Source organism: Rhincodon typus, chromosome 28 (assembly GCF_021869965.1).
Source record: "Rhincodon typus isolate 14 chromosome 28, sRhiTyp1.1, whole genome shotgun sequence".
Classification (NCBI taxonomy): Eukaryota; Metazoa; Chordata; class Chondrichthyes; order Orectolobiformes; family Rhincodontidae; genus Rhincodon; species Rhincodon typus.
In genome coordinates, this window is record NC_063359.1 from 32,302,821 (window position 1) to 32,319,207 (window position 16,387).

A 16,387-nucleotide genomic window follows, 5' to 3' on the forward strand; every position below is an offset into this window, starting at 1 on the left:
ACTTTGAAAAAAGATCAATCAACAGGAAATTTCCCAGTCCTGACTGCACACTGGCTGCCAAGATACTTGCCTGGGAGATCTTCTTAGAGGTGGAAAGTTTGGAGAATGGCTCTGGCTGTGGTGTCTTATATATTAGAATGACAAATCAAGTTCCTGAGCCTGTTGACCAAATCAAAGCATCTTCAACCTTAAAAGGATGGCAGCTCCATTGTCAAGAGTTGTGCACTGCCATTGTTATGGGATAATCTGGCAGCATTTCCATTTTGAAGTACCTTCTAATGAACTATTCATTTGAAGATGACACAAAGCAGGGTGGAAAGGGGACCTGTGAGATGTTGCCATGTGATTTGGACAGTTCATGGGGAAATGCATGACAATTGCAGTATATAGTGGATAAATGCAAGGTTATCCACTTTGGCAGCAAAAATAGGAAGGCAGATTATTGTTTGAATGGTTGTAAATTTAGGGAGGGGAAGGTTCAATGAGACCTGGGTGCCCTTGTTCACCAGTGGCAGAAAGTAAGCATGCAGGTGCAGCCGGCAATAAAGAAGGTGAACTGCATGTTGACCTTCACAGCGAGATGATTTAAGTACAGGAACAAGGATGTCTAGCCGCAATTATACAGGGCATTGCTGAGACCACAGCTAGAATATCATGTGCAGTTTTGGACTCCTTATCTGAGGTAAGGATGTTCTACCTGTAGAGGGAATGCAGCAAAGGTTTACCAAATTGACTTCTTGGTTGGCAGGACTGACTATGAGGAGAGATGGAATTGGTTAGGATTATATTTACTGGAGTTCAGAAGAAGAAGGTGGGGGTAGTCTTACAGAAACTAATAAAATTTTAACAGGACAGAACTAGTTACATATTGGAAGGATGTTCCAGATAGGTGGGGAGTCCTGAACCAGGGTTCATAGTTTAGGGATAAGGGATAAACTTTTTAGGACCGAGGAGAAATTTCTTCATCCAGAGAGTGGTGAGCCTGTGGAATTCACAACCAAAGGAAGTGACTGAAGTCAAAGCATTATCTGTTTCCAAGAAGGAGGTGGATATAGCTCTTCTGGCTAAAAGGATCAAGGGATTATGGTGGAAGGCGGGTTTAGGGTATGAAGATCGAAATTCAGTCATGGTCACAATGAGAGCTGAAGCAGGCTTGATGGGCCCAACGGCCTACTCCTACTCCTATCTTCTATGTTAGGAAAATAAATAGTGAACCACAGCTGCAACCACCAATGAGAGTATTGCAGCTCCTGGGGTCTAGGTGTAGGAGGCTTTGGGAGCTCTCATTTGGAAAATGGCCTTGAGGCACCTGCTGAGCTTGGTTCTCTTGAGGGACCTATCTGCCACTCGAAAGAATCTGGCAGCATCACAATCTCCCCAGAAACAATTCACATTAGCTGCTCTAGTTTTGTAACCCTCTGCTGGTGATGATCCACCTCCGAGGAAACTGCCCGGAAGTGTGAACGCTTTGGTCTGCTGAACCCAAGCTTAAGTTCCATTCTTAAACCATCTCTGTGGAACTGTGAAGATTGTGCCCTGTAACCTTGATTATATACAGCAATTAAAAGAAAACAATAATGAGCACAAAGATGGAATTACAGATTAAGGCAATTCGTGAATCAAGTAGGGTTAAAAGGAAGTTCCTTATAAAATGAGTGTAACAGCAAGGGTGATGAAATTCTGCTTTGTGTTATCAAAAAGTCAGATGACACAGATTACAAGGTTTGCTTACTCCCTTAGGCATAACTTCTCTAAAAGTTCACTGTTTCATGTTCTGCCCTTCAGAAACGAAGACAGGCAAACAAGTCAGGGATTTCATCACAATATTTATCAGAGATGAATAAAGTTAGTGGTTCTTTCCCAATGTAAAAATACAACATTTGAGTTAGATAATTCACTCAATAGACCAGCTGACAGCTGATAAATCTCATTAAAGGCACTGCTAATTAAGTTGAGGAAAATCAATGCAAGTGGATTGAGGCATGAGGCAACATGTATAGAAGGTAAAGTTGTCATTGTCCTAGAAGAACATATGACTGGACTCTCATTTGAGAGAGAAGACTGATGGTGGTTTAACTTGAGGGTCACCTTGCCTCAAGCGAGGGGAGAGTTCAGAAAGAAAGTCCTCATGGTAACCTCAGTAGGAAGTGAACCCATGCTGCATCACTCAAACAAATCATCCAGCCAACTGAGCTAACTGACCCCCTATTTGTATCCCAGCTACGACGCTAAAAAAAAATTTCACTTGGAAAATTATGTCCATTTTAATATTCGCAGCCAAACAAAAAAAATTTGAATATTATCTGCAAAAGTTCTTGGTAAGACTGGTTGGGACTGATGGAATAGAGGTAAAATAGATATTTGCATTTATGAGGGAGACTAACACAAGAGGTCATAAATATAAGATAATCACCAATAAATCCAATAGGAAATTCAGAACATCCTTCTTTAGAAGAACACAAGATGATTTGACTCAGACAAAATTCTTCCAGGAACTGACAGGATAGTTTCGGGAAGGACATTTCCTCTAGCCTGGTGTGGGGGCTTGTTGGTTGCAGTCTAGAACTATGTGCACTGTCTCAGAATAAAAGGGGCAAGCCATTCAGATTTGAGATGAGGAGACATTTCTTCATTCAGAGGGTGGTGAACCTTTGATATCCTCTGTCACAGAGGTGTCTGAGGACTCAGTTGTTGAGTTATGTTCAAAACTGAAGTAAAAAAATGTTTACATAAGATAAGCAAAGGAACACAAGGGTATTTCAGGAATAAGATGTGCCATGACCTCACTGAATGGATTGAATGTCCCACTCCTGTTCCTATTTCTTATGTCCTTTACCACAATTATAAAAACATGGAACTCACTACAAGGAACAGATGAGACAAATAGCAGAGATGCATTTAAGGAGAATGTAGGTGAGCACATAAGACAAGGTAAGAATAGAAGGACATGCTGCCTGGCAAGATAAAGTGGGATGACGGGACCTTTCAGAGCAGCATTCATGTTGGTAATGATCACTGGGCAGAATGGCCTGTTTCTGAGTGGTTTGGGAAGGAGTAGCTCCATGGGGGCTTGTAAGAAGGAGAAGGCTGTAAAGAGATTGAATGAGGTGAGATGGTGGAGGAGAAAAGATGGAGGCTATAATGGTGGGGAGAAGGATGTTGCGAGGGAAGAGAACACTAAGAATCAGGACAGGATGTACACACTTAATGGTAAGGTCCTGGGGAATGTTGCTGATCAGAGAGATTTTGGAGTGCAGCTTCATAGCTCCTTGAAAGTGGAGTTGCAGGTGAAGTTGCAGTGAAGATGGTGTTTGGTATGCTTGTCTTTATTGGTCAGTGCATTGAGTATAGGAGTTGGGAGGTCATATTGCAGCTGCACAGGACATTGGTTAGGCCACTTTTGGAACACTGCGTGCAATTCTGGTCTCCCTTCTACAGGAAGGATGTTGTGAAACTTGAAAGAGTTCAGAAAAGATTTACAATGATGTCGTTACAAGGGTTGGAGGGTTTGAGCTATAGCGAGAGACTAAATGGGGGGGGGGTCTATTTTCCCTGGAGTGTTGGAGGCTGAGGGGTGACCTCATAGAGGTTTATAAAATCATGAAGGGCATGAACAGGGTGAATAGCTAAGGTCTTCTCCTCAGGATGGGGGAGTCCATAACTAGAAAGCACAGATTTAAGGTGAGAGGGGAAAGATATACAAAGGACATAAGGGGCAATGTTTACACACAGAGGGTGGTGCGTATATGGAATGAGTTGCCAGGGGAAATGCTGGAGGCTGGTACAATTACAACATTTAAAAGGCATCTGGCTGGGTATATAAATAGGAAGGGTTGAGAGGGATATGGGCCAAATGCTGGCAGATGGGACTAGATTATTTTAGGATGTCTGAGAGGCATGGACAAATTGGACTGAAGGGTCTGTTTCTATGCTGTACAGCTCTATGACTCCAATACTGAACTAACTGGGATCCAGGAAAACTTGAAATCACTGAGATCATCAATTCCTTACAAATGAATGTAGGCCCTATAGGTTATGGCTGCATTTGTTCAGTTGCAAACAGCTGTGGGTAATGTGGTGGATAATCTTATAATGAATGCTTCAAATGGCCCAAATTTAATTTCATACATTGATTGGCAAAAAGCAGAAGTGATAGGAGGAAAAAAGACTTTACATGATGTGTGGTTTGGATTTGGAATCTTGATATTGTGATGGGTACAGATCCACACTAGTTGTCAAAAGAAAATTGCAAAAATACTTGAAGAAGAAAAAGAGAAAGAACAGGTGGTAGTGGTGATGCTTATTTGGGTGGGTGGGGGTGGAGTGGGGTTGGGGGATTGGTTTGGCGCTAGACAAGACAGACTGGATTTTTCCGTAAGAGAATTGTTGCAGACTCAATGACCGAGTTGACCTCCTTCTATGCTGCACTCTTCCATTCTACAAGAGCCAAAGCATACGTAAAAGGTACCTGACAGAAGCTGTAATGGTTACAAGGAGGGGTAGGACAAGGGACTCAGAAACAGGAGAAACATCAGGACTCATGTTTTGGGATGGTGCATGCAATTGGTACTAGAGTGTCCAATGAATAGGGATACTGTAGTAGCAAATTAATGTAATTGGTTGCAATATGGATTATAATTTTAACCCCAAGTGAGAAGTTATTCAATATGAAAGAACAAATTAGTCGATCAGACACATTTATTGTTCATACAACTAACTGGAATGCACTATTTTGAACTGTAGATTAAACACAAAATAGGGTTATGTCACAAAGCGGTACGATATTCGAGGACCTCAGTTAATTTCACTGAGGCAGCAAAACCTATTCAGCTTACAATTATCCAAATCTTGAGTTTCACGCAGAATTTAAAAAAAAAAAAAGTTCTGTTTTTAATCTTTTGAAGTCTTGTATTTTTTATCACCAAGGCCTTTGTCACTAATTCAGATATTTTGTTCTGATCTTTATGGTTATTAGGTTTTTTGATGAAGCTCATGACTTTCATTAAACCAAAATATAATATACAATCCAAAAAGCACGAAAGGAAACAAAATCAGCATGTTAGATTTATACAATCATTGTGCATAGACTTACATGTTTTTCATCAATAGATTCAGCTGCTTTTGTGATTCCATCGAGACACTTTCCAATGATGGGTATGACTTGTCTGTCAACCTCTGAAAAGGTCTTCATTGATTCACCAATTTTGACTATTCGTCTTTCATCCAGGTCTTGAATTTTCTGAAAGCAACAAGTTTATTGTTGAATTTTTGATATTTAAGGCATGGGAAACTAAAACTCCATGCAGCGTCCCAAGGAAGAGTCAGAGTATTTGTGTGCTTTGTCATTGCTTGGTTGTCTAGTTCTGTTCTCTGATCAGCAGATATTGTATCTTGAATTATACCAAAATCCTCATCAGAAATTTGATCTAACTGTAATCTGATTCAATAATTTAAAAACCTAGAAGGCAAACCAGCGCTACTGTAATTTTACAAAAATATACAAGTGCTAAAGATCATGACAAATATTCTATTATCCATCTGCTGTAATTACAGTCAGCAGTTTTCTCTTGACAATCTACATTAATTGTGTATCGAAATTTGAATGGGATTTTGAAGGAAAGCATCAGGTAGCTGTGATGCAATGATCTAACTACTGAAGCCATTAGTAACAGAAGATTTGTCACTTAAACTAACACTGACTCCAATCCCAGGTTTCCTCGCCCCAAGGATGAAAGAGGTAACTGTTTTGGCTTGGATTTTCATCATGATAGGGTGCCTTGGTAAATCTAGCAGGCCAACTGCAAACTAGAAGTCTTGCCCTAACCAAGGCGCTTTCCTCTTTCGTGGTGTCAGGAATTATGCAGCTCAGATTTTGCACAAGCGCATTTCATGAAGGCAGCCAGCCATTTACATCAGCAGCTGCCTCCTCTCAACTTGGATTTTAGCAGTAGAAGAGTATGAATCCTGAATCGTGCAGAGTAGACCTGTTAACAATATATTCATTTGGATGAAGAAAGCAAATGTACTACAGCCAAGTTTTTGCATGACACAGAAAAGGTGGAAAGTAAGTGGTGAGGATGACAAAAGGTTTGCAGAGGAAAGAGGCAGATTAAGTGATTGGGGAAAAAACTTGGCAAGTGGAATAATATGGGAAAATGTGAGATTATGCATTTTACAGGAAAAATAGAGGAGCTGAATATTATTTAAATGGAGAAAGACTGCAGAAAAGTTACACCAAGGAGATTTTGGAGTCCTTTTGCATAAAAAGCTAGCATAAAGTTTAGCAAGTAATAGGGAAGGCAAATGTATTGTTGGCCTTTATTTCAAAGTGAACGGAATATAAAAATAAGGAGGCTTTTCTAAATCTATACAAGGCCACAGGTGGAATACTGTGAACAGTTTTGGGTCCCTTATCTGAGGAAAGATATATTCGAGGCAGCCCAGAGGCAGTTCACTTGGTTGGTATGAATAGAGGGACTATTTTACGAGAAGTTAAATAGGTGGGCCTGTACTTTTTGGAATTTAGAAGAATGAGAGGCAGTCTTACTGAAACATGCAAGATTCTTCAGGGAATTGACAGGGTAGATGTGGAAAGGTTGTCTATCCTTGTGGGAGCGTCCAAGACCACTGGGCATAATTTCAGAATAAGGGGTCGCATATTTAAGACAGATATGAGGATCAATTTCTTCTCACAGACGGTAACAAATCTGTGGAATGTTTGCCCATTGAGGGCTTTCAAGGCTGGGTCATTGAGATATAAAATTTGTCTGAAAATAAAGGGTTATGAGCAAAAGGTGGAAAAGTGGAGTTTGCAAATGATCCTGCAACACCTATGGAGGAGGAATTTGGAATTGTTAAAATGTCAGAATAATTGTGTACAAAAAGTGCACAGCTCATTGAAACCATCAATAAAACTATCAAAGTCTGCTATCAAGATTGTCAAAAGCATCTGTCAAGGGGATCTGTCAAAAGAGCCAAGTTAAAATTCCTGACCTTTAAAAATCGAAAACATTACTGGAGTGTTAAAACAAAAACTGCTTACAACTTCATACTATCTCATGGTTTTCATTACCAAATTAGTGCAGCTCAGTTTTGCAAGTAACCATTATTACTGCAATCTGCTTGCCATTTCAAAGTTAGTTTGGTTCTTTGAAGCAGGCTTAAAAATTCCATTACTGTTGTAAGAATGAATTATGCACTTGAATGAAACATTTGTTATTTGAAGGCATTATGTATTTGAAGGAATGTTAATATACAAAATAGTTTTTTTTTAAATGAGGAGTATCTTATTCAGGAATTCTGCATCAGATTCTTTGAGCTTTATTTAATAGAATATTATCTCATTTTTTGAACGGGTCCAGAGTTTTGCCCATGAAGGATACTAGGCGAGTTGGCATAACAGATGCAAAGGCAAAGGGTGTGGGTAGAAGGCATGAATTGGCACTAAGTTGGCTTTTGAACTACAAAGGGCCTTGGGGTGGGTACAGGGTAATAGATAGGCATGAAAGTTGTGTAGGGTTATGACAGCCTTGCAGGGTATATGCCAGCCTTGAGGGGTCATGGGAATCTCGACTCGTCTGCCCTAATTTTTAATATACCCACTCCCTGGACTGTAAACCTGAGCTTCAGGCAGACACAGTTAAGGTTGGATTTACAACGCCAGGATATCTCCCAATTCAGTTCAACAACTACACCGAATCCCCAACTCCCAGACAGAAATTCAGGTCTTGCAAATACATAGTTATTCAATGACATTGCTCTATAAAATTATGTACACAGATTTTCAAACTCATTTGCTCAAGTGCTCAATTAGGCAGTCCATGCTAGTTTTCAGGAAAATCTGGACAACATTTAGCTTGACTTGACAAGTGACAGATACCATACACAGTACACAAGTGCCAGGCAGTGACTGTTTCCAACAAGGGAAAATCTAAAAATCTCCTACTGACATTCAATGGCATGATCATCCTTGAATTATCCACTACCAAAAACCTAGAGTTTGACACTGACCAGACTGAACAGGCCATATAAATGCTGTGGCCACATGCACAGGTCAGAGGCTGGGAGTTTTACAGTAGGTAAATGACCTACTAATTTCTGACCAGCATCTACAAAGTGCAAGTCAGGAGATTGACGGAATGAGAGCAGCTCCATCAACTCTCGAGAAGCTTCCAGGACAAATCAACCCACTTGGCTTGCACCCCAGTGACAACCTCAAAAATTCACTACCTCAGTCACTGAAGAATAGCGACAGCAGTGAGTACCATCTCCAAAATGAACTGGAGCAACTTACCAAGCCTCTTTCAAAAGTAGCTCCTAAACCCATGACCTCTATTACCTGGAATAACAAGGGCAGCAGAAGCATGGGAGCAGGAACATATGCAGTTCCCCTCCAAGCTACATACCATCTTGATTTGGAACTAACTTGGTCACACAGTATAAGGATACTTTAGATCATTTTCATTTAAGACTGAGATGGAGAAATCTCTTCACCCAGAATAGTGAGCCCATGGAATTCGCTACCACAGAAAACGATCAAGGCCAAATTATCGTACAATTTCAAAAGGAGTTGCATATAGCACTTGGTGCTAAAGGGATCAAAGAATATGGTGGAAATGTGGTAACAGGCTAATGAGCTGGATGATCAGCCATGATCATCATGAATGTTGGAGCAGTTTCAGAAGGTCCAAATGACCAACTCCTGCTCCTATTTTCTATATTTCTACTTAAATTACTATTATTCACTGCTGTTGGGTTAAAACCCTGAAAATTCCTTTTCGACAACACTATAGGTATATCTAAACCACATGGATAGAAGGTGGTTCAGAGTGAAGTTCCCTACCTGCACTAGGGCAATTAGGGATGGGCAGCAAATGCATGCCTACATCCTGTGAATGAAAAAAAAGTGACAATGACCTTTGACATTTACAAGAATTGCACCTTTACAATAATAATAAAGCAACCAATTTCTAATTTACCTGGAATATGTTCGGTATGTTTGTGAAATAATGTTCATGCTGTTCCTTATTAAAGTTCTGCAGGACACTGGAATATTCATTCTTGCTATCTGATGCCATCTGATGTCGGGTATGGGCCTGTTGCCGAGCCTGTTCAGAAACACTCACAATCAATGGATTGATCAATAATGCTTTACCTGAAATCAATACCAACCATTTAGTCATTTTGATTAAAAATAGGGCGATTTCATTTCTCAGTGAATAATTATCAAATATATTTTGTACAAGCCAGAAAATGTAGGATGCAAGAAAGACAAACAAAAAGTCTGCATTCAGAAATGCAGGAGTGGTGGCAAACCTGAAATCAAATGTAGGACTGTAAATATAAATAAATTTCAGCTGTGTTTGTAGCCAATGCTACATGCACACAGAATAGCTCCAACTTTGGCTCAACGTTCATATATTTTTGATTACACCTCCCTGGAGTCTTTTTTGGATGTTTTCAGTTTTAGAGGTGGTAAAGTGTTTGCTGTTTGTGCAAGGTAATAACAGATTCTTAACTTTTGTTGCAAAGCTAAAAAAAAAAAGAGCAGGAAGTAAAAACAGTGAACCCCAATCAGCAATTATTTGTGATTATATTTTTATTGTTTGTGCAAGGGCAACGTTTTCCAGTTTCTTATTTGTTGAGCATCTGTGTTTCTGGAGGATAATCTGTCAAAAGTCAGTTTGCCTTGAAATCAATTAATGAGTTGAAACTACTGAGTTAAAAGCTTACATAGGCAGAAAACAGGCAATGGTGTGACATCACAGGTGGATGCACAGATGGATCATGGTGCCATATTGCATTAGGAATTTGCACTCCCTAAATTTACATAGGCATTTTATGAATAAATATCTGTGGATAAGGCAACATTCTACAGCGATAGGTCTTTCTGGTAATGTCTGTTAGCAATCTGAGAAAACCAATATATTCTGAAAACAATACGTTAACCAAAATGAGCTCAATTTATTATGCTGGAATTTAAACAACGGAAAAAGATCATGTTGTCACTTATTACAATTGAGGTTATTTTCTTAACAATTACCACAGGGAAGACAGATTGCATTGCAACTGGTACCTGTGCTGCACATTTTAGCAGAAATGCAGATTTTCAATCCCTTTGACTTGTTTATTTGTGAGTTCTGCAGATAAAAGGCCATTTTCATTCAGTGGATTTCTTTGATAGATACATTTAGCATAAGGTGTCAATGGTAAAACCTAGCTGTTTGGCCCCCTGTCCTCTGCTTGGCGAGCTGATCTAAGTGAGGCAGGCAGTGGGAGTATAATCATCAGTCTCAATGTTGTAGAGTAGAAAGGAGATTAAAAATGACAGTTGTAATTTACCATCTAATTATTTGGTGAATGTTGCTGGAAACTGCACGTGCATAAAACATGCAAAATAAGGATTGGTCTTGGTTGTGATACCCTACACAGTCCAATAACATGGCATCACTCAGAGTCTAAATTCACAGAAGATAGCTGGTTATTTACATTAAGGCGGCTCCTACTGTTCATGTAAACATATCTCAACAAAAGACACGATCAAAAGTTGAGGAACCAAAAGACACATCTGAAACGTTAATTGGCTATGGGAACTGATGTATTAAAAACTTCTCACTGTCAAGTAGAAATGGACAATAAATGCCAATCATGGTCACGTCCCAATAATATATAAAGACTACTATACATAGCACCAAAGCACAATAAAACTGTAATAAATACCGATGACTTGTGGAGAAAACTAATTTATTAATTACAAACCTCAAGCTTTTAATACACTTTCCTGCCAAGCCAAAGCAAACACAGAAATAAAGTTAAGGTATTCAAACCACATTAAAATATATATCCAATAGAAAAGCAACTTCACTGGACAGGACAGCTTTGTGGTAATATTACTGGACTAGCAACGCAGAAATCGGGACTAATGATCTAAAAAGGCATTAGGTTAAGTCTGACCATGGCAGCTGAGAAGTTCAATTCAGGCAGTTCAATGAATCTGGAATAAAAAGTCTCTTAATTATAAGCACAAATCTACTGGACGAATAAAAAGAAGATTGGGTCATTTGGGTTCTTTAGGAAGAAAATCCACCTTCCTCACTCAGTCAGGCCTGTTTCCGACTCCAGGTCAAATATGGGTGACAAAACCTCCGGGAGCTTACCACTTAATGCCTTGCTCCAACTAATTAATCATCACCCCATAATATTGCAAACCAATCCAAAGCAGAGTAGCAAGGGCAAAGAACAAATTTAGGGTTGGGATTTCAATGCCACTTGTAAACACTGGCTTAGTATTACTGAGATAGTAGGAACTGCAGATACTGGAGAATCTGAGATAACAAGGTGTAGAGCTGGATGAACACAGCAGGCCAAGCAGCATCAGAGGAGCAGGAAAGCTGACGTTTCGGGCCTAGGCCCTTCTTCAGACCCGGGCCAGTCAACTTGTGTCTCAAAACATTACAGCCTTGGTTCAAACATGGACAAAAGAGCTGAATTCCAGACGTAAGGTGAATGTGACAACCCTTGACATCAAGGAGCCCTAGCAAAACTGAAACCAACGGGTAATGGAGGAAACTCAACTGGACACATCACACAAATACATTGGCTAGAAGAGCAGGTCAGAGGCTAGGATTACGGCAGCAAGTAACTCACCTCCTGACTCCTCAAAGCCTGTCAACCATCTATAAGGCAAAAGTCAGGAGTGTGATGGAATACTCCCTACTTGCCTAGATGAGTGCAGCTCCAACAACACTCAAGAAGCTTGACACCATCTAGGACAAAGCAGCCCGCTTGATTGGCACTACATCCGCAAGCATCCATGCCCCCGCCCCCCGACATCACTGATGCTCAGTAGCAGCAGTGAGTACTATCTACAAGATGCACTGCAGAAATTCACCAAAGATCCTCAAACAGCACCTTCCAACCCCACGACCAATTCCATCTTGGAGGACAAGGGCAGCAGACATATGGGAACACCACCACCTTCAAGTTCCCCTCTTAGCCACTCACCATCCTGACTTGGAAATATATTGCCATTCCTTCACTATCGCCAGGTCAAAATCCTGGAATTCCCTTCCTAATGGCATTGTGGGTCAACCCACAGCAGGTGGACTGCAACGATTCAAGAAAGCAGTTCATCACCACCTTCTCAAGGGCAACTAGGGATGGGCAAGAAATGTTGGCTAGCTAGCGACACCCACATCCCACAAATGAATTTAAAAAAAGCTGCTGCTCACAGTCCAAATGTTCTATTCAGTTCACAGTACACAGCTTCAAACCAAAAATTATTTTAAAATTGCAAATAAAATAATGAAAAATTTGCGAGGGTTCCAACACTCCACAAAGCATGTCCCACCGCTTCTACAAGGTAGCAATGTGATGAAATACTCTCCAATTGCCTAGATGAGTGCAGCTCCAACAACACTCAAGAAGTCTGACACCATCCAGGGCAAAGCAGCCCACTTGACTGGGTACTACATCCACAAAATGCACTGCAGAAATTCACCAAGCCTCCTTAAGCAGCATGGTCCAAACACACAACCACTACTGTTTAGAAGGACAAGAGGTGCAGGGAACACCATCAGCTGCAATTTCCCTTCTAAATCACTCACCACCCTGACCTGGAAGCATGTCATCATTCCTTCACTGCCGATGTACCAAAATTCGGGAACTCCCTCCCTAACAGCCTTACAAGTGTACATACACCAAATGAGCTGAAGCAGTTCAAGACGGCAGCTCATCATCATCTGCTCGAAGATAATTGAGGGTATATGCAATAAATACTAGTCCAGCCAAAGTCCAAATTCTTTAAATGAATTGGATCACATTCAGCTGCTTCAATAACCTCCACAATAAGGTCAATTATACAATTTCTGATACCATTTCCAATTCAAGTACTGAAGCAGTCCATGCACGAATGCAACAAAACCTGAACAACATTCAGGTTTGGACTGATAATAGCTAAGTAACATTGACACCACACATGTACTGGCCAATGACCAACTCTAACAAGACAGAAGTAACCACCTACTTGTGACATTCAACAGCATTTCTATTGCCAAATCTCCCACTATCAACAACCCGGGCTTATCAGTGAGCAGAAATGTAACTAATCCAGCCTTATAAATAATGTAATAAGTCAGCAGTCGGGACTTCTACAGTAAGCAATTCACTGCAACTCCCCAGAGTCTGTCCACCATCTAAAATGGCAGCAATTTGTACCATCTACAATGTATGCTTCAATAACACACAAGGCTCCTTAGACAGCATCCTGCAGACCCTCTACCTTTACCAATGGCGACAAATATATGAAATACCACCATCCAAATTACGATTAGGAGCTATTTGACTGTTGCTTCACCATCGCTGGATCAAAATCACGGAACACCTTCTTTCCTCTCTTTTTCAAATGGCGGTGAATGCTACTTCAACTGTTAACATTTAAAGGGGTAATCTGTTAAATTTAAATTTGAGATAGATAGACATTTTATTATACAGGGGTATCAAGGGATATGGGCCCAAGGCAGGCATGTGGAGTTAAGCTACAGATCAGCCAAGATCTTATTGAGTTTCAGGGCAGGTTCAAGGGGCTGAATGGTCCACTCCTGTTCCTATGTTCCTAAAGGCAATCCACAAGGGCTTCAGCAGTTTAAAGAGGCAAAACACAATCCACCACCACCTTCTCAAGGGCAATTAGGGATGTGAATGTTGGCCAAGGTAGGAAAGCTCATGTCCCAGGAATTGAAATAAAAGAAGTTATATCCTTTTACTGTATAAAACTAGAACAGTCCTCTACTTAAAGAGAAAAATATGAAAGAACCTCCCACATGCAAAATATCAGCCTGTTTATACATTCACAAGTAAAACATTTTAACATGGCAATACAATGCTTGACAAGTAAACAATCCACAATGAACAAAAAACAAAGCTTTCGAGACAACATGGCTGCTAGTCATAAACAGCCAATGATCAGGAAGTTCCACCATAAGTCAGTTTTAAAAGCCTGCTGAAGAATATGATTCTGTTTACCAGTACATGGAAGGAAAGAGCAATTTCTAATGCCCAACTAACGAAGATGGGAATGAAAATGTATATGTCTGAAGCAGATTAACTAGAACTCAATTTGTTTAAAACAAACCTCTCTGAAGGCAGTTCAATAAAAGCTGATTTCTTTATGAAAACCAATAGAAATTCATTCAATTTAGTTGGTTTAAAGCAACAATCCAATTTATTCAAAGTATACTGACCCTTTCAAATTGTGCAACATGAAAGCCTGTCAAAATTATTTTTCAAAGTACATCTCTAGCTTTTACAAATGCCAAATCTAACTTTTGAACATTGAGTTTTATATTTTAATATATTTAACATGTTATACATCATCAATTTTGTCAAATGTCAATTTGTCAATTTCTTTCAGTAAAGACTATGATGAACTGTGTCTGTGATACTTGGGCCTCAATCCAATACTTATGTTGAACAATGTCCTAGAATCTAACATACACGGCGTGACAATGAAAGCGTAATACATCTATTCACTTGCACAAATTTTGATTTCTGAAGAAGCAATCCTTTTAAGCAAATATACTGAACATTCCTGTGTTCAGTTTGTATTTGCTGCACCAGAATTAGTTAAAGTTTGGGGTCTGTAGTCTTTGACACCATGCCTGTGAACCACGACACACTACATTTATGTTTATGTAACAGCACTCTCTCTTCAGTTAAAACTTGAGCAGCATGTATTGCATATTCAAATTGGCGAGCCAGACTATGAAGATCACTTCATGGGTTTTGTGTGCAAGGACCAAGCATCATATTTGATTGACATGCTCTCAATGACACAAGTATGAACAGCTAGTCACCCTATGTTTTGTTGAGCAAATTCCAAAAAAATACTGGGAATAGAAAAGTTATAGAAAACTACTGTATCAAATACAAAGAATGGTTATGACACAGAAGGATCCCACTCAACCAATCATGTCTGTGCCACCTCTTTGTAGGAGAAACTCATAATTCCATTCTTTCCCCATTGTTCTATAACTTTTCTCTATTCAGATTATCAAATTCCCCTTTGAAGCCACAACAGAATCTGCAATCATTACACTAGTTTACTCCAGATCACTGAAACACAGAAACAGGCTTTGGCCATTCAGCCTATCAAACCTGTTCCTCCATTCAATGAGATCATTACTGATCTGTGGTTGACCTCCATATATTCGCTTTGGCCCATATCCCTAAACATCTTTGCTTAAAAATTTATCTCAGATTTAAAATTAACAACTGATCCAGCATCCACTGCCATTTGTGGAACAAAGTTCCAAAGACCCACCATCCTTTGTGCGCAAAAGTGCTTCCTAACATTCTACTAAATGGTATGGCCCTAATTCTCAGACTACGTCCCCTCGCTCTAGAATCCCCAAATGGTGGAAATAGTTTATCTTTATATACTAGGTCTTGTCCTGTTAATATCTTGAAGATGTTGATCAGATTACCCCTTAACCGTCTAAATTCTGCAGCAAACAGGCCAAACTTGTATAATCGCTCCTCATAACTTAACTCCTGAAGTCCAGGTATCATTCTTGTAAAGCTATACTGCCCTCCCTTCAAGGCCAATAATCCTTCCTAAGATGTAGGGCCCAGATCTGCTCACAATATTCCAATTGGGGTCTAACCAGGGTTTTGTATAACTGCAGCATAACTTCTGCATTCTTGTACTCCAGTCCTACATATATAAATGCCAACATTCTATTGGCTTCCTTGATTATTTTCTGCATCTGTTCATGACATTTTAAAGATTATGCACCTGAACCCTGAACTACTTGCACTAAAAAAAAATCATTATGCTAATTTTGCAACATTCATCATCTTTTACCAATCGTCTTAAATCAGTGTCTTCTGGTTCTCAACCCGCTCATCAACCCATTTACCAAATCTCTCAACTTTCTCGCCTCTAAGGAGAACAGCCACAGCTTCTCTATTCTCTCCACATAAGTGAAGACCCTCATCACTGGAGACATTCTGCTTTGCGAAGAAAGACGTTATATCTTCTTCATGTAGTATTCAGAATTAGATACAATAGTCCAATTAATGGTGAACCTGTATTTTATAAAGGTTCGTGATAACTTCGTTGCTTTCATACTCTGTAAATCTGATTGAAGAATCCAGAATTTTATACACCTTTTAAATCATTTTCTCAACTTATCCTGCCTCTTGAAAAAATAGAGACATTTTGGTAAAAGTGGTGCAAGAATAACAAAGCCATATTTCCTTTTCTAACCTTCGCCTGTAACAGCTCAAAGCCAAGAGACAACAAGGTGTACAGCTGGATGAACGCAGCAGGCCAAGCAGCATCAGAGGAGCAGGAAGGCTGACGTTTCAGGCCTAGACCCTTCTTCCC

General features: G+C 39.9%; 1 protein-coding gene across 6 annotated transcripts in view; it reads right to left on the minus strand.

Annotated features, from left to right (window-relative positions):
- LOC109932714 (formin-binding protein 1) overlaps positions 1 to 16,387 on the minus strand; it is a 183,920-nt gene that overhangs the window by 94,673 nt on the left and 72,860 nt on the right. For all 6 annotated transcript variants that reach the window (XM_048613504.1, XM_048613507.1, XM_048613509.1 and 3 more), the window contains exons 7-8: positions 8,979 to 9,107; positions 5,093 to 5,239 (exon numbers count right to left, since the gene is read on the minus strand). In XM_048613504.1, coding sequence (XP_048469461.1) covers positions 5,093 to 5,239; positions 8,979 to 9,107 — 276 coding nt within the window. The remainder of the gene's footprint in view (positions 1 to 5,092; positions 5,240 to 8,978; positions 9,108 to 16,387) is intronic.